Source organism: Chelmon rostratus, chromosome 16, assembly GCF_017976325.1.
Source record: "Chelmon rostratus isolate fCheRos1 chromosome 16, fCheRos1.pri, whole genome shotgun sequence".
In the NCBI taxonomy this organism is placed as follows: Eukaryota; Metazoa; Chordata; class Actinopteri; order Chaetodontiformes; family Chaetodontidae; genus Chelmon; species Chelmon rostratus.
In genome coordinates, this window is record NC_055673.1 from 14419484 (window position 1) to 14446098 (window position 26615).

The following is a 26615-nucleotide window of genomic DNA, read 5'->3' on the forward strand; positions in this document are numbered from 1 at the left end:
AATGTTAGATAAGTGAAAAGTTGTTGTCTTTCCATCAGGTTCCACTGTGCCCAAAAGGAAGTGTCGGCTATGTGCACTATTATCTTCAAGGTGTCCTCATTAGTTACATGGTTAAAAGTTAGGTGGGTTAAAGTAAACTTACAAGCGTTACGCAAAAACAGTGCCGCCATTTCAGAATTTAGCTCAGAATGAGATAACCTTATAGTAGTAAGGCCGAAAATAAAAAACAGCAGATTGAAAAGCTCAATTGACATGTAACGTTAGCTAGGCTAGCTTTGTAATTAGCAACGTTAACATTTCTCGTTTAGCTAACATCAATGACTTTTCTAAATTAAACGACGGTCGTTTTAACCTTCTTAACGATTATTCAGCTGTAAATGAAGATACTGAATACTGTCTGCTCTGCATAACAACCTTTTAAAGCAACCGTTTAAAAAGCGTTTGCTAGTTAATGGTTAACGTTACAGGGCCAACAAGTGGATGGTAGATCGTACTATTCGCAGTAACTATGATCTAAAATATTAATTGAAATTCAAAATCAGCATAAATTGGCCACTGTAGTGGCTCATGATGCATCTTAAGTCCACACCGTCTAACCTGCCGATTCGCTCATGTTCAGCCAGCAAGGGGACGCTTTTCCTCAACTGTCCAAATGGCCGAAGTTCCCACTTTTTCCTGTCCTGAGTGAAGGGACGTGTGCAAGAGGACGGAACGCGACAATTGGCGCCAAAGACAAAATAAAAGATGCGCGTGCCCCACAGACTAATGCTTATTTACAGGAAATGTATTTACTGAAAACTTACGGTGACAGATAGAAGTTATGGTTAGAAAACAAGCAGTGACACGGACCTGTTGTCGCCACTGGTTGTAAGAAACTCTATTACTGCTTGTCTATATGTTTTGACAACATTGAGCAGGTTAAGGACAACTTCCACTGGGCTACCACAGGGTTTATTATTGTATTTTAAATGTGCAAATTTACGGTTGGAAACTTAATGTAGAACACGTGTAATGATATTTTTGCGGACTGGAAATGACTTGTTATCATGATCATGGTCTTAATTTGATCACATTTCGATGACATTTCATTTTTTAAATTTAAGTTTGCTCCTGATGTGTAACAAAGCATTCACTATTCATAAGCTTTAAATCTTTCCAAAACATACACTCATTGATTTTTTGACTTATTTACTGGCCAACACACTTTATATACTGATATTTAATTTGTGATCAGCTAAAATCAGCTGAAAACCATGCTGATTTATTGGTCAGGCAATTGTAATCACATCAGCTTATCTTAATGACAAAAATGTCATTACAGGTGCAGGGTATGTTTCACTTTCTTTATCTGATGTGTAGTTTCCTGCCAGATTGTTGAAACATAAATTCACACAGTTCGACTAATTTACATTTTATCAGTTTTAATGAAAAGCGAACAGCAGTGTAATGTGGTTCCACTTTGATTTAATGCAAATATACAATGCAAACAGACCTACAAAGCCCCAAAATTACTTTATCTATACACATCAAACCACTAAGGAGTTCTATATACACACATACACGTTAGTTAGATACAAACACAAGAGTTTAAAAAAAAAGTCTAACAGGGCTGCCAAACAACACTGTGTCTCTCCAGAACAGGACTACCTGTACAGTGTGCATTATCAGCACATGCAAATGATGGAGTGTGTCATGCAAGAGGTGAAAAATAAAAACAGAAGTTACACAATAAAAAATGCTGTTCATGTTAAACATATCATTCAAATTGTGTGTTTATGTGTAGAAGGATTCTTGCTTCCACTGCATGTTGGTTCCTTTTGCCTGTTTCACATTGTTGAGCTAGAGTGCAACCAGTATGTCATGGTTTCAGTCAACTTAAATAATAAAGTATTTGTAATCTCCAAACAACAGTCTGAGTTTGTATTCGTCAACAACAGCTTATAGCCACTTCAAAGCAATCCTGTTATTAACATAAAGCTCAATAAATACATGTTATAAGTATTATTTCCTTCAAGTCTGGCGTCCATCAATTCAGAAGAATTGAAACTTGGATCCGCTTGGTCTAAAAGTGATCACAACTTCCAACATTACATTCCAGCTTCATTTCACATTGATTGTTATGAGAAAAATAAATACAGCACTAAACCCTCACTTTACACTGATGACCAGATGAGAGGAAATTAATGAGGACAGTAAAGAAAAAAAAAAGGAAAAGGTAAGAGACAGCTCAGTTTTGGAATCAGAGGAATAATTTTAGAACAAAATGTTTCTTCCTCTCTAAAAGATATTCTGTTAGAATATATTATTTATAAATATTTATTTATGTTCATGTTTGTCACATCCAACATTGATCTTCATTCTTTTGCCATTAAAAGATTTTAATTACTGTCCTGGGTAAGCGAAGCTCTGATATCAGAGCATATTTTTTCCAAAAAGCTACACATCCATACGATCACTCCAGCATGCCTTTCAGGGATCAGGGATATATTGGCATCATATACAGTAATACACTTAACTATTTACAGCTGTGAGAAGCAAGCTAGAGGTATTCCTCCAGTAGTTCTAAAGAATCATATCACATCTTTACTCGTGTTTCCAATGTTGCCATGCAGAGTTACTTTACACCAGCAGGCTGAAAGGGAGAGATAAGTTTGGGAAAACATACAGATTGAAGGCGGTGGGTATTTCTAGCATCTTCTTCTCTTCAGGCAAAGCTGGTTTACATCAATATTAAGCGCTACTGAGACCTTCCCCGCTCTTTTGGTGTTTAATCTCTGCAGCAAGGCAAGGCTGAGTGCCAAGCACCCACAGGATAACATGTTTTATACTGCATGTGCCGAGCCAAACTGGAAGTTGGGTGGTCAGTAATGTAGACATTATGAAGTCATCTGTGTTAGTAGAAGCAGAGGACAGTTACAGCAAGCAGAGTGCTCAAATTGAGGAAAAGACATTACTTTCTGTAATTAATGGAAAGTTTGTGTTAAATAAATAGTGTATCTCTCAGCTGCATTTCATGGTGCTGAGAGGCTGCATCTCCTCGACAACCCAAATACCTGTTTAAAAAACAGACTGGTGTGTGTGATGAGAGAGGAAACGAGTATCATGGAAAAAAGTGGAGAAAAAATTAAAGGAATTAGAGGAAAAAAATGGTATGTTAGCAACATTTCACAATTAAGGGAGGAATTCTCTATCTCCCGCTTGTGTTTAAGGTGCAGCCTCATTCGCGGGAGCGTCCCACAATAGCCAGAATGTAGAGGAAAATGTTGATGATGTCAGTGTAGAGGTTGAGGGCGGCAAAAATGTACTCCTCTGGACTCAGGGCCAGCTTCTTGTTTCCCAGGAGAAGCTGAGTGTCCACAGCCAAAAACTACAGAGAAGAAAAAAAAAGGGATGGCATTAGTCATTTTAAGAGATTTCTACACTTAGGGTCTAAGATTAATGACCAAATGATGAATTTTATCAGCTATCGTTTCACTTTGTAACATGTAGCAAATATATTCATGTACTGTCATAAATGAAGGTCGTAATGTACAGCCAACATACATGAGTAGTCTTAAATAGCATGTCAATGGCAGAATTTTAATTATGAATATTACAGATGCAGATGTTTATATTTGGTGTATGGTAAATACATTTCCATATGCAGTTTAAGATATTATTGTCATACATATCTGAAAAACAACAAAAGCAGGGTTGTCCATCAAAAAATGCATTGTCATTTGGCAAAATGCTGCAATGGTCAATCAGACTTGTATGCATCAGTTATAATTACCACTGTACACAGTGAAGCCATCATATTTCATCTTATCATGGGAACCTAAAGCAACACCAGTGCAGGGCTGTTTTCAGACACCCACTTAGGCTTTGAGACAACATGGGTGCCACAAGGGATGGTGTTGGTACCAACAACCTTTCATGTTTTCTTGGTTTTTCCTTTCACTCTCAACACTGTCACAAAAAATCTGCGTTGTCTTCTTGATCCATTATGCCTGTGAATATTCTCATTCATCCAGGTCATTGTAAGCTTTAGGGCATTCAATCGTTGTCTTAGACAAACTAACACCCACTTAGGCTTTGTCTTAAACATACTGATGAGGTCCAGTTGCGAACAATTGAATGCCCTAAAGCTTGATCCATAATGTTTATACCCTTCTAGCAGTGGTATGTTAAAGGCCAATAAAGCCCTTTGTTCTGCTAGGCATCAAGAGCCTTATCATATCTGTCCCTTTGTTTTCCTCTGATTGGATTTTACACTCTTTGGAGTTTTCTATCTCTTCTGTTGCCCCAAAACACTTATTTTACCCTCTATATAATAAACAGTTCAAAGTATTTTAACAGCCGTTTTGGTTGAGCTTGGTTCTCATAATGCATGATCATATATTCAGATCTTAATAACAAAGTTAGTGTGTCCCATTTTCCTCTTGCTAAACAAGAGAACATTTTCCTACCCGGTTTGTGCTTTACTCTTTAACGTTCTGCAAATGTAATTATCCCTTATTGAGCAGAATTAAGTTCAGTGGAAGGTGGAAAACTGTCTATAAGCCAATGGTGATGACTATCTAGTAACTGTGTCCAGACAACTGTGTGCCATCCCCCACAAATCCTACCCATGTGGATAATTAATTCACAGATCAGACCTTTGATGAAATGAACTGTCCTTGGTCATGTAATGACATTCAAGTGATCATTACTGTAACACTAAATCTGAAAACAAACAACAAAAACTGAATACAAGCAACAGCCACTGAAATTATTAATGGGAAAAGTGCTGCCATTTTTCAAGGACACGGTATGAGTGTGAAACTTACGCAGGTGAAGAGCAGGGCTCCCAGTGAGGCATAGACGATGTGCAGGATCCTGTGGCGGATGAAGATGCAGAGGATGGAGAACAGCAACAGCACGATGAGGCACACAAACAGCACGCCCCGACAGGAAGTGAAGTCATACTTGCTCTGTGGGGAAGAGGCAAAAGACAAGAGGTTGGAAATAATGAGCTGTGATAAGACACAAGACCCACCACTTTAAGGACTTATGGAAATTTAAGACAAATGCAGTCTTGATAACTCATAATGAAGACACACAACTCTTAAACCTCTGAAGGCCAGCTTGATTTTGGTTCCATTTTGTCACCTTTCTATGCATTCAGAGAACCCACATGCACAGTATCCTTCTTTCCCACAGCACAAACTCAGCTATCAATCTGAATTCCCTTTTAACTTTAACTTGGTACAAAGCAGCTAGGAACCCAAAATACAAGAAACATGACAAAGGCAGATATAAAAATTACAAATGTTTAGTCATAAATCACTCATATTATTATTATAGAAGTTCTAATTTGTAAGAAAAATGCTGTTTCACTATTTGTAGACACACATACAGCCCAGAAATGTAAGAAATAAAACTATAATGCAGTCTATTTACAAGTGATTTATTCCACATTGTTTTTGTGTCTTTTCATTGAAAGTCTGTGCATGTTCTTGTAAATCACTAAAAATATTTTAAATTTCTTTAAATAAATGTTTTATGATCCTGAGACTTGAATGCAACACTGTGTGAAAACCCCATATCAGCACTTTCAACTGGCTTTTACAGCTTGTCTCTACATAATGTGTAAATAAACTTGTTACTGTAAATAAAACAAGCTCAGTGTATTCACCCATAAACGGACAGACTCCAGAGGTTTAACAAGCAGCTGATTCTGAAATAACTATTTTCTTGTGTAAGAGTGTGCCTTCAGTGGGCAGTGTGTGGGACTGGCTAGGTTGCACATCTCACTGTGAAAAACTAATCAGAGGAAATTCTCACTTTTGTTTCCATAACAACTCCAAATAACAAAGAACCAGAGGGATATGTCTGTGTGCGAGTACACATTTAAAGGCATTTACTCAAGCAGCTGCTTGCATGTTCTGACCTGTAGCGAGAAGAGGACGACAGTGAAGCAGACCACCGCAGTGATTCCCACGGCCATGATGACTGTCTCTGTGTCATAGAAGCTGGCGATCATGCCCACCATGTAGGAGAGGCTCAGGGTCAGGATTGACTGTAAGACAAAGAAAACATGCAGCCAAATTAACACTGTGTAGTAGAGTCAGGTGACAATCTTTAAAAGCAGCTTTTTAAAATTTAAAAAGTTTTAAGTTAGATTTCAAATGTATGTAATCTGTACACTTACAAGCACAATTTTGTGGTACAACTTGGTGCAACATGGGAATGAAAGTGTGGCAAAAAGTATATGTAGTTTATATTTGCATATCTGGTGTGGACCAAAAAAAAAAAAAAAAAAAAGATTTTGTACAAGGTGTACAAGCTAGGTATTAACTGGCCTGAAATGTTTTTATTCATTCTATTTCACATGAAAATACACTGAATGTTTACGGACGTTGAATCACCCTATAGTATAGGCCTTTTTCACAGCAGACATTTTTGATTTGTAGGAAAAGAGCAGGTGTTACTAATAACACAAACGATAGCTCTGTTCTATTTATTATCCCAGTGAGTCATGACAGTGTAACAGTAAGCCAGCATGCACTATATAAGAACGCTGAAAGTGAAGCAGCTGAAAGGAACTGAGCAATCATTAATTTAATTATTTACACCCATGCTTTTTCTACTGTGATATGTCAAAATATCTACTGTGAAAAAAGCCTATCTATATTTGCACTGTGTTTTAATCCACTTACCTATGCCAATGGATAAATGCAGATAAAATTCTCAGAAATGACAAGTTGCTAAATTAATGCAGTGTCAACATTCTCTGCAGCTGATACACAATAAAAGCCAATTCTGGCTTCATGCCTTACATCAGGGCTGTCGTGATGAAATAAAAGGGTGAAAACGTTGTCTTAATTCATACAATTTTATGATGGGCCCATGAGGGCCAGGATGATGGAAAGATGATCCATTATTCTGTCTCAAAAATTAGATCTACATAGTCTTTATTATAGATCTCCATGTTGATCAATGTTTGAAATATAGCAGACTAAAAAAATTGAAAATTGAAAATTGAAAATTGAAAATTGACAGAGACGTGGAACTAATTTATTTGACTTAAAGCCAAATTCTATGCATATGTAAACAGTTTGGGTTACAGATTGCAAAGCATTTTGTGCTGAACTGTACTGTTTAAGAAATGTTACTGCTGTGTCCACAAACATGACTGATATAAATCCCTTAAACAGCTTAAGAAAACTTGTATAATGCTAGTCCCTGTATTAGAAGACCTCTCTCATTGCTCTCAATCTACAGCTTTCCTTTCAGCTTGTTTTGCATATTTTGGGATTTTGTGTCATTGTACTTTAATATGACACACACTATGTGTACATGTCAGAAAGTATGAATCTATTTATTGGGTAAATAGACTTTAAAATGGGTAATCCATACTTTTTATGATTTGGTATTAGGTCAAGTTCTTACCAGTGCAACCAAGTTCCAGGGGTGCTTGCGGCGGAAGTCTCCACAGCAGCTGAGGACGATCAGAGCCACAAAGAAGACTGCATAGGACACATAGTATGTCCATGGATTACGTCGCACAAAATACTTGGCATCATCGACAAAGGTGAAGACAGCAACAAAGGAGAAAGTGACCAGCAGCTGCACTGTGAGAACCATGAACACCTGGTGGGAAAGCAGAATGAAGCCATATTTAGGTGAAATTAAAAATTATGTTTTGGTGGCATTTCATACTCAGTTAATATTTCCTGCTGCTATATTTTCTTCTTTATCAGATCCATTGAATCTATTTGACACACAGTTGTAAAGGACCTACTTTTCTGATGAAGGCTTGTCGGATGGTCTTGTCCTCAAAGCCAGAGTTGGTGAACTCCTCATTGTCATAGTAAGATGGAGGCCCATCACCATGGTAACCAGGGCTGCCGGCAGGTACTGGTGGAAAATAATAACAGGCCAACAAATAGAGTGTAAAAAAAACCAACAACTGTCAAATAACTAGGCTAAACAAATGGACACATGTCTGTGGTGTTTTCAGCGCACTCTGATTGCAGTATTGATCATGTCATTGATTGCCAAGTTGTTTGTGTTAAGTCTGATCTAAACTGCAATGTGTTTTCTTGCTGGATAAAAAAATGTGCTCACACACAGTTCTTCTAGCCTTTAGTGTGTGAATCCATTTACAGAGAAAATTACATCAAAACTGTGACCTTTCACATGGAAAACTATAACACATTTTTGGAGCAAAGTTCAAAAGTTTTGGAAAAGTAAATGAATACGACTTTAGCTGAGGACACTGGCTTTTGACAAAGTAAGTGAAAATGGAGCATAAGCATGTCAGAATGACTTTCATACGGTTTCAAGGAATGAGGTGGCCTATAAAGGGAAAAGTCTACTCATAAATGCCTCAGATCTTTAGATAAACTCTCACCTGTGGGGTCGCCGGGAAAGCCTGGCTGTGCGAGTCCTTGCTGATAAGGCCCCTGAGGATAGGGTCCCTGTGGGTAGGGCATCTGAGGGTAAGGCATCTGTGGGTAGGGACCAGGGGCAAACCCGGGGCCCGCCTGGGGGAAACCCGGCTGTCCGTAGCCGGCTGCTGGTGGGTACGGTCCCCCTGGGGCTTGGCTGTAGTTGGGAGGGGGCATGCCGAAACCTGGCTGTGGGGGTCCATAGACATTGTTATGAAGTGGGTTGGTCTCTCCCATAACAGGGTATCCACTCTTGTCCTGGGACATGGTGTGGGAAAAGGTTCACTCTGCTGCTAGAACAATCTGTGAGAGGAGAGAAGAGAATTAGGCCTAGTTTTTCTTAACAAACAAACATCTGTATCAAGCACAACAATTAAACAGGTAAGGAGATTTCAATATAAATCACACTGTTAATATTCATACAATTTCATCATCTTTACTACAGCTCAGAGGTCCCAGAAAGAGGCAGAGAAAAGCAATGAGAGTACACTATCTAGGCCAAGCTGGCAAAGACACAAACACTGCATCTGCCTGATTAAAAAGGTGACGGGCAATCAAACAATGCAGCAGGAAGAGAGGACAGAGATATGAAGCAGAGATACTGCACCTTTTCCCTTTTTTGTTAACTAAATTCCAGCTAAATTATCTTTTTATGCCATTTTACCTTCCTTTTTTGAATTGACTTCGATTCTCCAAAAATGTGCCTTTCATTCACTCAGTAGAAAATAAAATCTAATTTGACTAGTCAAAGAAGCTAAAATGGACATTGATGCTGAATCTTGGCTCTACATGCCGCTTCCCCCCGCTGCTTCTCTGATGTCGGCCTTCACTCTCACTCCTCTCCTGATTCAGTGTATTAAGGCTCTATTTCATCTAATACAGAGTTGGTGGTGATTGTTGGGAGAGTGGCAGGTTAAACCAAGATGGTTTTGGAGAGTTTTATTTTTTTCTCTCAAGTTTAAATGTAGTATGGTTTACAAAGATAAAATGACTGTTTCTGTAAATGGAGTCTGGTGGTTTTGGTGAAAGCGATATAACGGCTGTTTGTGGTTTAACAAAAATGATCTTCTTTGTTAACAAAAAGGTATCTCCAAAGGGATCCTTTCCTCAATGTTGTCAGACACTTACAATAACAATCTGAGCCTGTCAGAGGCAAAAACAAGCACTTTTAGTGGACGGACATTTACAGTTCAACAAATGCTTGGAGGGATTACACTGTAGCCCGTTTTGTGGCTGACAGCTGCAGTGCTCTCAATACTGGGCCAATTTAACCTAACCATTAGATGTCACTAAATCCTACACACTGGTACTTTAAAGTGATTTCATGTTGTATTTCTCTATCAGGCCAGTAGGGATGCTAAAAGTAATTAAAGGCTGATTCTGCTGGCCAAGCAGAGAGGAAATGAGAGACAAGAGGAAAATAAGTTATAAGCTATTCATGAGTTTTACACTTTTCACTGAAAAGCAGTTGGCAGCAATAAGTTATCCAATGTCAGAAAATAGGCCACAGCTTAGAGGGTGACTATAAACACATAAGACACTAATGTTATAGTGCTATAAGAAGAACAGTTAGGGGAGGGGCTTTTAACTGTTATGGCTGACTTTCCAGGCACATCTGAAACCGCTCTAGCACTGGCCACTGAACCACTAAAACCCTACAGATTTTATCACGAGAATGGGATGTACGTAAGGATGTACAGATGTAAAGATTTACATAGGAACAGAGGGCTGGACAACTCAAAAACATAACGCCTCCGGCCACAGCTGTCACTGGCGCAGAGGCATAACACCCCATCAGTTTCCTCTTGTCCAATATGACATAATTGAAATGTCCAAAGCCCAAATATATTCAGTTTACTATAACATAAAACAAAGAAAAGTGGCAAATCCACACAATGGAAAAACTAGAACTAGGTTGATTAATTGTCTTGTGATTACATTAGAGGATTGATCCACTTGTACAAATTGTTTCAGTCAATTTTATCCAACCAGGTGGGGGTGGTGATGGCGGTAGTGAATTTGGTGGCAGAAATGAATCAACCCCTGAACTGTGGATTTATGCAACTTTCCCCAAAACAAGGTTCAACCAGAGGTCTACTGCAGTGAGAATAGGGGATTCCTGTGAATGAACCTGATCTCAGTGGAAACTTCACAAGCAATCACAGGCTACATTCATACCTACATAAAACTGTCAATACCACACACTGGCTTTATGGACTTTACGACCAGCAGAGAATGTGAGTAAGGGATGGACGGTGTGAGAAATGAGGAGACAGCAAACACTGGCTACTCAAGTGCTGACAGTGTTACCATGGATGCAAGTGGTGACCTGGTAACTCAATGTATTATTAATCTGCTTTGCTTCAGGAAGAGACCTGCCACATTGACCATTACTGCAGTGTCCCTCCCCCAACCAGGCCCCATTTGCACAAGCCTGGTCAACATGTTTCTGTGCCATTTACATTGCAATCTATACTACTCATGATGCATGTACACACATGACACAGAGCTGTGCAAAAGATCTCTGCGTGAAGTCAGATTTACAAGGTTGATTTCAAATGTTCCATGCAGGTTCCACATAAAGGCCTGCAGTCTCCAGACGAAAACTTCTGCTTAGCAGGATGGGAGCCAGAAGCCATTCTGCTAATTGCTGACTTCAAAAGAAGAGCGTGAGTAGACAGCAGACTGACTTCACAGTGGTGCATAGGCCTGTACTATTTACTGTACTGTACAGTAATGTACTACAGCTACTGTATTTATTCAGTACAGCTGTGTAATCTGTACACAAGCAAACACAAGCAAACTCTCATACCTATCTCATACCATTTATTTTTCTCTCTCTCACACACAAACACTGCCAACCAAAGAAATGCATGAAAGTACAAAAAATTATTCCATTCAGTGGCAGATTAGATAGCTAAAAATCAAGCTTATGTTTCTCATACTCACGCCATCCATCCATCCATCTCCTCCCTTGTTTCCAGGCCACGCTGAATTAACAGTGAGCATTATGCAACACTGCTCTATTTCGCCCTGGCAAACACATCAAAACTCCAGTGTGTGTCCTCATGATCCCCGTCTGTCCATCACTAGGACAATGTCGTAAGAGACTGCAGACAAACAAGCTGGTTCTGCTTCACACTGACAGTCCCCATTAAGATCATAACAGATTACAATCCTTATCTGAGGAATCAAATCCCTCCAGGCTCTCTGGACAACAATGGTTGTGTAAGAGGGGCATACAGTACACTGAGTACAGCAGTTTTGCTGAATTACTTTAAAAACCAATTTATCCGTCAGTAAAATGTTGCACTGTAGTCAATATTGCTCTACCTTAAAGGATTATTCACTTGATCTGGATTGACAAACACCCTTCTCAACAATTCTGTAACACAACAAACAAAGGATATGTTTGCTTGTATCACAAAGACAGGCATCTGTCAATTGAATGCAGAGAGATGTAACTGAATAAACGAGGAGTCTTTAAATAATCATGTGATACACACAGTCACAGCATGTGATCCCCTCCCTGTCCAATGTCCATGTAAAGCATTTAAGTTTAGAATTCTGGAAAGTATTTGCCGTCCATGTTAGGGCTAGGCAAGAAGACTGAAATCAAATATAACATAATTGTACTGGTATAAGAACTATGCTATGGATTATAGTTATCTTACAAGTTTAATGTTCAACAAAAGTGACTTCACACTGAGTGTTTTTAGCACTGAATAGATCTGTACTGGTCTGTTCGTCGCTTTTTATGTGTGTAGGATGGATTAACTCCATAGTAACACACCACGCAGTCAAGAGAATGTGACACTGATGTCGAGCAATGTGCATCAAGTCACAGCAGCTTGGTCTGTAGAGATGGCCTTCTCTTTGAAAACAAATGTACAGTATGTGTCTTAAGACGCTGGTACTACACATGCAGCTATAACCACTGAAAGTATGAAGTATTTGACTTTATTTAAAGTCAAAAAGTGTGAAAAAAAAATAAATAAATAAAACCCTGGTCTTGCGCAAAGTAAACAGATAAACGGACCCTTTTACAAAGAAAAAGAAAGGCTAACCCACTTCAGTAAACAACTATGAAAACTAGTACCCTCTCTGCGAGCCACTCATCTCACAAGTGGTCAAGATCAATTCAACAACCACAACAGTTTCATTTCCCATTTCATGGGAAGTGGTTAGATTGAATACAGTCAATATAGCTTTTTTTAATTTTTTTTAAAGAGTGGTGAGTCAGTTTGAGGCACTGTTTGGACAGCTTTACAAGCATTACGTGGGAGATTTCAAATCCTCTTAGAAAAGACGCCCCGATGCTGTGGATAAAGACAGTGCCACTATCCCTGGCTTCTGCTGATAGCTATCACTAGGGGAATTAGGTTAAAGGGGGGAATTCAGTGGGCTAGCCAGAGAACCATGCTAACACAATTAGGCGAGCACAATACCTCAACAAATCCATATACAACATGCTATGTGCATGCTTGAGCAACATCAGGACACACAGTGACAAAACAGGAACAGCCACACAAAGCAGTGGGGCCTAAACAGAGGTCACTCAACATGCTAAAATATGGTGCCAAAACTAGTTTAAAGTGAGAAGTTGTGATCTTGAACTTTAAATGAAAATAAAATGAAAAGATCATGAATTATACAACACTTGAACCACACTTTCTAAAAACTACAACCAACACCGTGGAATTCACTGAGTGATATCATCAAAAATAAAATGCTGTTTCACAGTGACAGGATGTGGTTGCACAGTATTGCAACCTGTGGGGGGGGGGGGAATTACGATGGTTGTTTCACACACTGTACCAACCACTGAACCAGGTGAATCTTAATCAGACTCCTCAAAGCACTCAGCACACAATAATAACATTCTGAGTCCTCTTACGAAATTGTCATTTGGACCACCCATAAGATAAATCCTACACTGTGTCATTGTCAGCTTTGCTTCCAGCCAATGCAGCAGTCTGGCAAGATATTGTCATCGTGACACGCAGTGTCAGCAGCAGCTCTGGCTATGTCAAACCTGCATACACCTCGCCTTGGGACAGATGGCTGCACTTTGGCAACATACTCCTGCCACCAGGAAAGAGACTGAGATTTCGCTTTGTAATAGTACAGACAGACAGAAAAAAAGGAAAACTAAAGAGAAAAAAAGAAAGAACAATTTCAAATTGTTATATTTTTCGTGTTTTCTTGTGTCTTTCTCATTAGAGCAACATGAAAGCTTAAAATTTTAAGACAAGCTTATTTTGTTCGAACAAATTTTCTCATTGTAACACCAAAATGTCATATATTATAATAAGGAGAACAGAAACAAAATAAGGTGGCATGTCGTAACAACAAGAACTAAAATTGACAGTATCTTGTTTGAGAATAAATGTGGGAAAAATGTTTCCCTGGTGGCAGCAATACGCTGCTGTAGCAGAGCCATATCTTTGACAAAGCACAGCTAAATTATCACTATCTTAGAGTTAAAATCAACTATTCACTCCCTACAATGTGTAAGCAGTTGCCAATTTCAGAAGGTGGTGTTGGCAAGATTGCACAGGTTTATTGCTCTGGTAAGTCCACTGATCCCTCCAAAATCCAAATCTCACCAAACAGAACTCAAGTGTAAGCAAAACAGGCTTATCCAAAATGTTAAACACCCCCCTTCTCCAAATCTCTCTAAATTTAAGTCTGTTTCACAGTCAGATTGTGACAAAACAGCAGAAACATCCCCTAACCTTGCATATTGGAATGCTCCTTACCATGTTCTTCCATTAGATAATGATCCACAAAGCAATACTTTTACTCAATATTAATAAAAATCAACTAATTCAAAATCCCTTGCCCAACAAATCAGGAAGTTGCAAACAGTTAAGTACAGGAAATCAACTTAAAACTGTATTATAAGGAAAGAAAACTAATTTGCTCTGCATGGCATCATGCAAGTCCGAGCAACAAGCTGTCAGGGACGAACAGAGAGGCTGTTTGTCTGAATGTCATATGTATTCCTTTAGCTACAGTCAACTAAGGACAGCCAGACTATAAATGAAGAATTTCAACCAATATTAGTGGAAACCTATGAATAAAAAACATTTATAGGAGAGCTGATGAGTACATAGGATCTAGGCTGTAAAGAACAAAGGACTGTTTTTGGTTATGGAGACAGTATATATTTGGAGACGAGTGGATTATACAGTACATGGAGAAGACCTTGCACTGAGCAACAGTTCATAGAAACATAGAAACAGGATAATAGTCCCAAATTGAGGTAAGCTGATTTGTCAGGTATTTTAATTTACTAGTTTTGCTAAAAACTGACAGGTCTGGTTATTTTATTGATGAACAGTTTCTCATTTGGTTTCCTGTAAAATGTAGTACTATATTAGGGATGCAACTAATGATTATTTTCATTACCAATTAATAAGCACATTACTTTTCTCTGTTAATCAATTACTCAAAAATGTTAGAAAAAGTAAAAACTGACCATTGCAGTCCAAAACTGAAACATATAGTCACTATAACCAGAGAAAAACAGCAAATCCTCACACTGGAGAAGCGGAAACTAGGTAATATTCAGTATTCTTTATTAAAACATTATTTAAAAGATTAACACAGTTACAAAATAGTTGCAAATTAATTAAATGATCAATACAATAATTATATTATGTCGCCAATATCTGCTGGGTCAGGTGGAAGCATGAATCATTCACAGCGGGAAAGTATAACAGACATTAATTATATAATGTACAGCGATTTAAAACACATCGAAACATAGAAGAGCCTACACTAAAACTGCAATCTGGTTCAAATTTGATGGAAAAACATTTATTCGCAGGCGATGCTCGACCCGAAACCAAAACAGAAACATGAATCCAGTATAAACAGTGAGCCTCGTTTTCATGCTGCACCTGCAGCAGGCGAACCTCCATTTAGGCCTCACCAGCGCAGATAAATGCGACACTGCGATCTTCTGTTACATCAAACTCATAAATAATAACCCCAAGATAGAAAGACTGTCATTGTAGAAAAATACGGATAATCTGTCGATGATTAGGCGATAGATATCCAGTATCGCTGTTCGCCATGATGAAAGCTTTAAATAAGTATTTTTTTAGGACAATGACCACACGCCGCGCCCCCACAGTGCAGGACTGTCAGCCGCTTTTAAAGCAACATATATTTTCTTCTTGGCTTACTGTGTCTAGATGCAATATGTACGGCTCTGCTAATAACACATATGTGCTTTGTCAATTTTCCGCTTTCTATCTTTACTGACGTTCAGCGGCGCCTGGCGATAGGCAGTTGCTGACCACGGCTAACGTTAGCCAAAGCCGGGCTCGCTAGCTAACAGCATATTTGATGAACACGATGATTTCCACAAACGAAACGCGCACACGCGCCGAGCATATCATTACAAACTGTAACACACTTACCGTTAACGTGTTTACCTCAGCGTAGCTGCCGTCACAAACTTTCCCTCCTCCTCCTCCGGCTCCGGACTCAGACTGAACAACTGGGTCGAGAGCTGCTTACGACACCACACGACGTCGTCACGTGCTGTGTGGGAATCTCCGGCCGTTATACAAAACGACGCGATTTGTCTCGGCTCATAGTGACGCAGTACTTTCTGTAACGTGCGCAGTTAAAGGTCTGCGCTAGCTTTACAGGCAGAATACTGCAAACGAAATGTCTAGAGAGTTCCAGACAGCTCTGCAGTGATGCATAACAAAAGTACTGAAGTACAATTTTGATGTAGCTGTGTTATACTTCTACTTCTCTGCAGCATTTCAGGAGGAGATGTTGTACTTTTTACTCCATCACATTTGACTGAAAGGTTTGGTTACTTTTCCGAAACTTTTCATAAAAAAAAAACAGATGACAGGCGTAAAAAATACAACGCATTATTAAGATTAAACCAGTGGGTTCTAGCCTGTTAGGCTTGTGACCCCTTACAAAAACAGCATCTACTCTGGGCCCCCTTGTCATGTTTCAGATGAAAATATGTAAAAGGCAAAGATTAGAGGTACGTTTGAAAGATGAATACAATTTTGTTTAGCAAAAATGTGTTTTTTTTCTCTCGTATTTGCACTTTCACACAGGCAAAGGATGTGAGTATTTCCACCTGCTTATTATTAAACTTTATGCTGGTTTGCTGCATCAGTCATCCATGTCTGTCAAACATTATAAACTGGGTTCAAGAAACAGTAATCATTTTCTTTCTGTACACAGTAGAAGAACAGGGAGGCTTATTGTTGCTGTATTCACATGAAAAATAATTCCTTATTGCATATAATCAATTCAAACTCAGCTGCATATTTTACAGTTATTCTGAACCCGACTGGCCTAATGTATATAAACCATTAGGCCTAGAGGTCATTAGCTACATAGATCAACTTGAAAAATCATGGCTGGCAAAAAGTATTTGTAGGCCCCTATTGACCCCCTGTACACAAATGTATTCAGGAGTATTTAGCATGTGAATGTTAACAGGCAGTCTCTCTACAGATACAAAGGTAGACAACTCAATATATCAGCCGATAATGCGCAAAAGTTGTACATATTCCCAAATAAAATTTCAAATTTGCACAAAACTATTGACACATCTAACTTGGGCCTCCAGGGCCCACAGACACTTGCCCTCTCTACCTGGTGGGTAATCCAGCTTTGAGAGAAATGCTATTAATTGAAGCTTGTTAAAGAAACTACACACATCCATATTCTCATGAATTGCTGGTCCAATTTTAAAAATGTAAAATTAAGTTGCACTGTATTTTTTACAAATATGTATCAATTGTCACAGACAATAGGTGCAATCTAGAAGAGGTATTTAATCTAAAAGTTTCTTCTTTTTCATGTGTCTAACATCCTGCAACAAGGCAAACTTTGTGTGCTCAAACAGACGCGTCATCCAGCCCCTATGTAAGCACTGATATGACAGCAGCTACTAGTTGTAAGGGCGGCTTCGAAGCAGATTGTCCAGGTCAGTCTTGCTGATGGTACCGTAGGCCTGGGAATAGCTGCCCAGTTTGGCTCGAGGGTCGCCTGCAGCCGCTACATTGCAGTTATTCTGAAATACTTTCTTGCTGAACCGTGGCGGTGGCCGAGCCTGAGCATTTGAACGCTGGTTCTGCATGGTAAGAAAAAGAAAGTTAGATACGCCATGACAGCCATTCCATCTATCTTAGTAAAGTCACCCAGCTTTCGAATATCCATATATTTTCATGCATTCTATGTTTAAATCAATATCTTATCAAGCATGTCCTGAGTTGTGATGGACTCACCAGGCGTGCAGATGTGACCTGTAGCTCAGCAGGCAGGCATGGCTCATTTTTACGAACCAATGGGTTGTTCTGTGTTTGATTTAAGGTTAGGGAGAAGGAACGGTTGTGGATAACAGGGGCTGAGCAACCACGCTGGAGAATCTGGTCCATGGTCTAGTGAGGGTAGGAAGAGGAGACATAACAAAAGTACTGGGTGAGCCACAAAAAGATCATGGTAAGGAGAGAATGCAAGTAGCTAAAAAAAAAGGGCTGGTGAGTAAAAACGAAAGCTAACACAATTACATCACAGCAAGAGGAAACAAAACTGAACAGTAAGTGGACAGGGGTATGCTGCTTACTACGTTAGTGTTGGTGCCCTCTGTTGGTGATGATGCTGCATCCCCGTTACTGGTCTGCTCCACTAGTCTCCTGCTGGCTGCGGTGCAGTGGTAGTAATGGGGAGGACCACCTGGACTCCGAACAAAACCATCTGAATGAAGAGAAGACAAGTTTGTGCTTTCTACCTCAGCAAATGTGTATATATACTGTATGTTTGAGAGATTCATGTGAATTCTATGAAGCTGTATTGTTTAGATTTCTTTTTCAAGGCGTGGAAGTCAGGGCTGGATATTGCTCAAAATTTTTGATACCTCTGATTCTGTACTGATACCAAAACAATCCTATTTGTACCTCATTTTAAGAAATCTAAAAATATTTTCCATCAAAATCTTTTTTTTTTTTCAATTAATCAAAGAAGACAGAGCTCTAAAATTGAGAATACTTGAAATCTGAACAGACAGCTTACAATGTTTTCTCTCTGTGCTGTATTACATATTTTGACCAACATATTTTGGTCAGTGCCAAAAAAAGTGCTGAGGTTTGATACCCAGCTTTGTGTGGAACCTGTAAAGATAAATTCACACCTACTTGGGGCATGTGTGATGGGGTTATATGTGAGTTTTCCCAAGCCGTGGCTAGCTAATGGACTCGGAGTCTCCAGAGCAAGCGGGGCTGACACATTCACAGGCCCAGGTTTGGTCACGCCTGTATGTGAGGGCACATAGTTTGCCCCATCAGTCTTTTCATGCTGTGTTTTCCCCTCATGCTCTTCATGCCCACTGCAATTGGCTGCCACTGGGCCGTTTTCCACTTTCTCCTTCACACTGGGCTTCTCCCCACTACTGACACAGCCTCTGTCCTTTGGCTGGATCAGCCTTAGCATGCCCTGATTAGTCCTCCTCTCCAGCATCATCTGCAGGTAAAGAAGGGGAAAATCAGTGTGATCAGATAAAAATCATTCTATTTTTGCAATACTCTTTCTGACTTATTTTGTACCTCATAAAGTTTGTTTCGGTACTGAACCACAGATAATTGTACATCATCGTCCACTGGCAGCACTACATCATAGTTAAGAGCTGGCTCCTTGGCTGGACTATGAAACCTCCAGGGACAGAAAACACAGATATGGATAAATGACAGCACTTAATGGTAGTAACAGTGTCTTAATGATACAAACATTGATCTCTCTAATCATGATCTAGCACCGGCAGCAAAGCAAACAGAGGATCTTATTGATTCTAACTGTTCAATTAAGTACACAAAAGAAAATAAAAAAGACATATCTACAATGTGTTTGCTGTGAGGAAAAACGGACCACAGCTACTAATCCCTGAATCAGTTTGAACTTTTGATCTTTATTACCTGGCTACGTATGGGTGTTGGAGGCCTTGCTCAGCAGTCAGCCGCTTGTCTGGGTTGAAAACCAGCAAACCTCTCAGCAGGTCCAGAGCGTCAGGAGGCACAGACGGCTGGAGAAGATCCTCCAAAGGCACTTGTGGTCTGATGAAGGAAGAAAGAGCAATATTTTACAGACTACTTCAAAGATTTAGCTTGCATTCCTATAACACTGTTGGATTCACAATGGACAGTTTTTTTTTAAAGGATCAGGAAAGATACAGCAGAACATGAGATATCATCTTTTTGTATTCTATGTATTCAAAACCTGGTGCCTACTTGACCCACAATGCAACCCAACCATAAACAGTTTGTTCGGCGATTCTGGTGTGCTATGCCAGCAGCGGCCAATGTAGCCTAAAGCCTCTAGCCTCAAGAAGGAAGGAGGAGCAGGGCTAGAGAGGTCTGGTAAGCTCATTTCTTTTAAACTTTACACCATCAAATTTCTTTTATTTTCAAATTTGTAGTCCCAACTGAGGCTTTATAGAACCTCACATGTGCAGCAGTACTCCTGAAGACATGTAAACCAACTCTGATGTGTAAAATAGGTGGAGTTCCTGCTTTTAAGTACAAAAAAAAAGAAGAGGAAGAGAGCCAGTGGAATGTGGAATGGATATAAACAGGAAATAAGAAAATATAAGGCCAAATTTCAGTATCCAATATTTAAGTAGAGATAGTAAAAGATAATTCACTAACAATACTGTTCCTTTTAAAGTACAGAGAGATATTTGCTATTCAAAAACTGTTTATAAACTGCCCTGTCCTGTGCAAAGATCAGGATATATAGCTAAGCCTGGAAGCTAGTTTGAGCAGACAGTTCAACTCTCCCTCCACCCTAAAACATCTCATCATCCTCTGCAACATGTATCCAACACACCCTTTTCAACAAGGTGGTCTATGTAAGCTGTCATTGCTTGCATGATTTTGCTTTGTCGCTGCTGCGTCATTGCATCTCCTCAATAATCACTGCTGCGGCTCCCTGAGCATGTAATCAACCTCCGCCTCCGCCTGTAACCTCTGATAATGATCGTCCCAGTAGAAAGGGAAGAAATTTGTTATTGTCACTCCCTAAAATAGCTCTGTGCCAAGAGTGACGAGGTCAGAAAGAGGCCAAGCATCAACTGTGCGTACTCTATAATCACATATAAATAATCCTCCTGAGTTGAAATGCAACAGGTGCATGGTTGGTTATTTATATTTCCACGTACACATACAAAATAATCTCTCCATTGTTAACTGTGTATAGTAGGATTTTCCCTGCATAAATGATATGAAAGAAAAGATTTTCTTACTTCAATAACATCCTCTGAATGACAGAGGATCCATATTCAGACTTGATTGCGAGAACATCTGAAAATTAAAATGCACTTAATTAATTCATAGTAATGGATTCTGCTCATTACTAAAAGTGTCTGTGTGTCAGGGGGTTAAATAAATTTGATCTGGAGTTCTTTAATCACCTTCTGGGCTGGGGTGTGTTATGGCACTCATGATCTTCTCTATTTGGTTGATGGTGGAGGTCCCAGGGAACAGGGCTTTTCCCAGCAGCATCTCTCCCAGGATACAGCCGAGGCTCCACATGTCCACACCTTTAGTGTACCTTAGGATAAGATGCACTCCTTTTACAGTCTGGCACACTCATGAATAATTTTCTAAGGAAGTATTCTGTGTCTTGAATTAAAATGCTGTCTTCATCTCCATCAAATCAATCGCTGTGAAGAACAAGCACAAGCAGAGGCTGAGGTACAGATACTAACAACAGATGCTCATCACAGTTGATACCTTGTGGATCCCAGCAGGATCTCGGGAGCTCTGTACCACCGCGTTGCCACGTACTCTGTCAGCGCTGGATTCCCACTGTCCTCTTGGATCTGGTTGAGTGATCTGGCCAAGCCGAAATCACACAGCTTGACTACACAGTCAGTGTCAAGCAGCACGTTGGACGGCTGTGGGAAACACAGACAAGACAAACATTCTTCATAGGGACAATAACTGTTTAATTTGCACTTATCTACAGGTCAGGACTGAGGTATGAAAACAGAAATAATACAAGTGAGAAGAGGAGGAACAACAGACAAGTAGGGGCATAGGACGGATGAAATTCTAGTCTCTAGAGTCAGAGGCCATTATGTGTGGATGTGTCAGCAGACTTCCTGCAGACTTGTGCAAGCTTTGCTGAATATGATTACATAAACACAGTATTTTGGACATAATGGCTCAGATTTTTAGCTGTACACTGGAGCTGAAACAATTAAATCGATTATCTGATGGACAAAAACTTCATCCGCAACTGTTTTGATAATCAATTAATCACTGAAGTCACTTACTCTAACAAAAATGCTAAACATATGTTACTTCCAGCTTCTCACTCGTGAGGATTTTCAGCTTTTTTGTGGTTTATATCGGCACAGACTGAATATGTCTGGGTTTTTGGATTGCTGTCAGACAAAAACTGCTATTTGAAGACCTCAGCTGGGACTTCAGGAAACTGTGACTTGCATTTTCTCTATTTGTCTATTCTATAAACTAATCAGCAGATGAATCAATATCAAAATATTAGTTGGTTGCACTACTACTTTACATACATGAATAAATGCCACATTCCAAATGTTACACTGAACAACATTTACAAATGTAAAGGAAATCATTGCTATGCAATACAGTGGAAGACATTTTGTTACTGTGTTTATGTTTTATGACTCAAAAACATGCACACTGTAAATATTAACTGTCCATATAAACTGATCCGAGACTAAGGCTTAATGTTCTCCACATGTCGTACCTTTTGGTCCCTGTGGATAACATTTCCTGAATGAAGGTACTTGATGGCTTTGAGGAGCTGGTACATCACATAACGTTTGTGGATGTCCTTCAGCAGGGTTCCTTTCTTTATCACTGCATGCAGATCAGTATCTTGCAAAGCAGAAAGCAGAAAGCAAAAAGTGATGACAATACTGTATACTGTACTATAGCAGTCTATAGTAACATCTACCTATGACCGGAGTGCAAATCATCCTCAGCTGTACTCAAAATCATCCTCAACCATGATTTTGGCATTGAGTTGCTAATCTCATGCTCCTCTGTAATCACACACACAATGATTTCAACCTATCGGCATCCTGTAAATGAAACACCAGAGAGAAACAGTGGAGGTCTGCACTGGGATGCTGGTGTACAGTTATGGATTGGACTGCAGAAAGGGGGAGGCCAATCTGTGGACTCAGCAGTAAGACAGTGCAGCTAGCCAAGAGAAGCAGAGGCCCTTCTGCACAGACACTCTCGCTCTCTCTCTCTCTCGCACACACACACACACACACACACACACACACACACACACACACACACACACACACACACACACACACACACACACACACACACACACACACACACACACACACACACCTTGGCCTTTTCGGTGCCAAGTTAAACTGCTAAGAACCACGTCAGCCTTTATTCTTCCACGTGTTGATTTGTGTGTAGTGCTATGACCATACAAAACTTCCAACACTCACCCATATATTCAAAGACGAGATAAATGTCTTTATCATTTTGTGCTCTGATGACATTTAGAAGTTTGACAATGTTGGGATGATCTCCAAACTCCTGCACAGAGAAAAGAGATTTTTAGTAACAGAACACACACACACACAGGCATGCACGCGCACACACACACACATACACACGCATGCACTACTGTTTGACCCATAATAACTGGCAGGTATTGTGTCGATGTTGTGTAAACCTACAGGGAAAGTTTCAACACAGGTTACATAATGGCCAGTGTATGCACAACAACATCTGATTAGGGGGCAGTGGCACAGCTGAAGATCACATGAATGTAGGTCAGCAAATAAAGAGTGAAACAGGAATATGTTACATAATGATATAAAGCACAAGGTCAGCAGTGTGTTCCTCTGACCTGTGAGCTTAATTTCTACACACCAAATTTCCTTCAAGATGATAAAGTTAAATGAAAACACTATTTAGAAGACAAAATTATTTTTGATATTTTGATACTGATGCACAGGAAAGTAATTTGAATTTTCAGCAAAGCGTATAGGTAGTACTTCAGCCTGTGTGTATCATCAGCCATACTTTTTTCCATTTAATGTGATTTTAGATTAATTTTTAGATAATTTTCCACTGTGCAAGTGGAATTTCCCTGTTGTTACATGTATATAGGCTTGTTTTTGTAGAACATTAGGAATTTTATGGGGAACTGGCGATGGATTCACTGACTCCCTGACACAACAATCACTACATCACGAACAGATCAATTATTGTTACCTGGAGGAACATGATTTCCCTGAATGTCCGCTGCAAAAGGAAATAAAATCATAGTTAGGTAATAAACTCTACAAGCAGCATGCAGCCATAAAGTAGGCACATACAAGAACAGGAGTTCTGTTAAACCATTAACCAAAGACATCATTTCATTGAAACAGGTGAGGGAGCCAAGTGAAGGAAAACACATGTTTTCAGACCTTCCTTTCATTGCTGTTTCTGATCTTGTGAATTGCTGGATATTTTTACCTCTTCTGACTGTAGAAAATCATTCAAATATTTTTTAACCATTAGGCTAGATAGCAGATGTGAAATAAAGTTAACAGGATACAATATGATGACTTTACTTCATTGTCACACATATCAAGCACACACCTGGGCATCGGTCCTGTTCCTGAAGGCATCAAAGATCTTCTTCACAGCCACAATCTCGCCTGTCTGTCTGTCAACTGCTTTCCACACAATGCCATAAGCCTGAGACAGACACAACACACTGGTAACACAACATGCATGAGGTGGCTTATATCCAGTCAAACAAAGTTTTAACTGCAGGAAAATTGGGGAAACACTTTGGTCGGGACTGTAGTTTTGGTGTGCTCCCAGTAGACCACACACCACACATTTAAGGACAAATTTAAGGACCACCTTCTAGGGATAGCAGTATGTTCCTTTTGTAAAGTCACTATGTGCAACTTTTAATCATAAAACATAATTTGGATGTCTGATCACTGTAACCCTAAAAGACTAAAAAAGGTAAGGACATGACCTATGGTAGCTACAGCCCTGACTATACTGAAGGGAGGGTCAAGGTGCCGATGTAGACGAAGTCTACAAAAGAGGCAGCAGTGAGGCGTGAGAGCACACTGGAAGCAGTGGATCAGATTCACGCGGCCCCTTGTGACTCTGCATCTGTGAAAACTCAGGCTCCAGAGGAAGAGACAGTGATGCACCTTTACAGAGGAGGTTTCAAAACAAAACAGGTTATTCAGAGCTCCAAAAGTGCTTTATGACTCTCTAAAGCCTGTTGACACAGTGCTTATCACTACTGTTTGGCTCCCTGAAGCATCACTGCACAGGACACCACCATCCCACCAGTCAACTGTAAACAGGTTCAGCAGCTGTGTAACATGAGTCACAGCCAGCCTCAGGTAGGTCTAGTTAGCCAATGTGACGTGAGTACGTGGCAGTTACCACCTGGACACTTCAAGCAGAGCAGCAATTTGTGAGTCTCTGTGGACAGTCTATGGAAAGAAAACTAGGCTGTTTTTAGTCATGTGGCAACCAAAGCAGTGGAGAGAAAAACAAAAGGGTTTGGCCTCTGGTGTGTCCTCACACATCAGCTGATCTGCAAGAAAAGCGTTCCTCCTGCCAAAGTAAATAAACCCCGTGCTGCTTACAACAGTGGTATTCACTGAGGACCTTAAGTCTGGATAATTGCAGGAATTTCTCTTAAGGTTAAAGTACAGAGGGGGCTTAAAGATGTGGTAAATATTTATGTGCAGGTGCAGAGGAGGCTCTAACAGCGTTTTAAGTGTTTGGAAACTCACAAAACTTACGTGAAATGGTTTCATGCCAAAGGTGCATAAAGGAGTTTTGTGCCTGGGGTCAAATTAACCTCCGTTTCCATTAAATCCAGCAAAATGAAGAGACAAAAAGTCACTCACCCCTTTTCCAAGTCTCTTCTTGATTTCATACTTCAGAGAAATGTGTTCCTCCACCTCGGACACGTTTGCTGAATCATATTTTTTGCTCATTTTCTTTCGCAGCTGGTTCCTCTGCTCATGCACAGAGCATCGCCGTTCTCTGTTTATTCCTCGGTAATGGTCTTAACGTCCGGAACACAGGTGTCAAAACGGTTGGGAGCGAGTGTCAGAGGTGCAGCATCAAACTTAACGCTAATGTTTGATGGAAAATGAATGGAAGCAATGGCAGAGTCCTCGTGTAGCTTATCTGGCAACCCACACGCGACCAGGTCTCTCTACTTGTGAACAAACGTCGCGTTGCTTGCCGTTCAATCAATCACTCACTGTCGGTTGAAAAGCAGCAGGTTCGTCTTCAACTCCACGGATTGAGTGAAAAACAGTATTTAAGTTGTTCCGCACAGAATCTGTTGCTGTTCGTTTTGCTGATAGTTTATTCTCTTTGCACTGAGTTTGGTTACTCCCACCCCGCTGCTGCAAACAGACGAGCCGCGGAGTTTTGTCATTTCTCGTCGTCGTGGCAACGACTACGCTGCTGCCTGCTCCTTAAAGGAGCCGCCGCCCAAACACTTCCTGATACGCTCCTTCATACGGGTGCCGCTGATGGACGTATGGTGCCGTCAAGGAGGATTAGTTAGATAATAAGAAGACTTCCTGCAGCAGTGTACAGACACAAATTTTCACTTTTTGCATCATGGCCTCCATCAATGAAATAAAATAAATGAAGCTCCTCATGAAGTCTGTTTGATGAGGCCAATGCCATTTATTCATTCTATTGGTTTTTGGTCTGCAGCAAACTGGCGCCAGCCCTCACAAGCAAGAGAGAGAGAGAGAGAAAGAAGGTGGATCGACTATGGCCTCATCGGTGGCCAACCCTGGCTAATCCATGAATATTTAAATTACGCTTCGGAAAAGAAACAGCGGAAAATACAACAGGCTTGAAAGAAAAAAAAGCATGTATAACAGTGAAGATTATGGTCGTCATAAATAAAAAGAGCAATAAACAGAAAGCAAGTGGCTAAAGACCAAAACCGAATGGCCGAGTGACAACGTTATAACAGAAACCTGATCTGCAAACTGGGGACATCAAGTTGAAGGAAGCCTGAGGTTTAAGGTCGAATGGAAGATGCAATGAACTCCATTGTGGGAAATATAGGCTCCAGTGTTTGATCCATGCCAATGCCTCTGCTACATCAGGTTTTATAACTATTCTCCTTCTT

The 26615-nt window shown here is 40.0% G+C and overlaps 2 protein-coding genes across 3 annotated transcripts; both read right to left on the minus strand.

Annotated features, from left to right (window-relative positions):
* Window positions 1-1426: 1426 nt before the first annotated feature.
* On the minus strand, window positions 1427-15974 carry grinaa (glutamate receptor, ionotropic, N-methyl D-aspartate-associated protein 1a (glutamate binding)). 2 transcript variants are annotated; one of them, XM_041955379.1, is made up of 7 exons: window positions 15848-15974; window positions 8378-8717; window positions 7766-7881; window positions 7414-7614; window positions 5912-6040; window positions 4809-4952; window positions 1427-3367 (listed from the first exon to the last, which is right to left on the minus strand). In XM_041955379.1, the coding sequence occupies exons 2-7, from the start codon at window positions 8679-8681 to the stop codon at window positions 3218-3220; spliced, it is 1044 nt and encodes a 347-aa protein (XP_041811313.1). In that variant the 5' UTR covers window positions 8682-8717; window positions 15848-15974; the 3' UTR covers window positions 1427-3217. The 2 variants fall into 2 exon arrangements, with proteins under 2 accessions (XP_041811313.1, XP_041811314.1); XM_041955380.1 differs by having other exon boundaries at window positions 15863-15906.
* Window positions 15975-16495: 521 nt separating this feature from the next.
* mapk15 (mitogen-activated protein kinase 15) lies at window positions 16496-25890 on the minus strand. The gene is made up of 14 exons (XM_041955372.1): window positions 25360-25890; window positions 24071-24169; window positions 23699-23728; window positions 22924-23014; window positions 22191-22321; window positions 21191-21354; window positions 20869-21008; window positions 20701-20758; window positions 19376-19513; window positions 19010-19115; window positions 18602-18926; window positions 18034-18164; window positions 17696-17848; window positions 16496-17541 (listed from the first exon to the last, which is right to left on the minus strand). Exons 1-14 carry the CDS (start codon window positions 25447-25449, stop codon window positions 17359-17361), a joined length of 1839 nt encoding a protein of 612 aa, XP_041811306.1. The 5' UTR covers window positions 25450-25890; the 3' UTR covers window positions 16496-17358.
* Window positions 25891-26615: the final 725 nt, after the last annotated feature.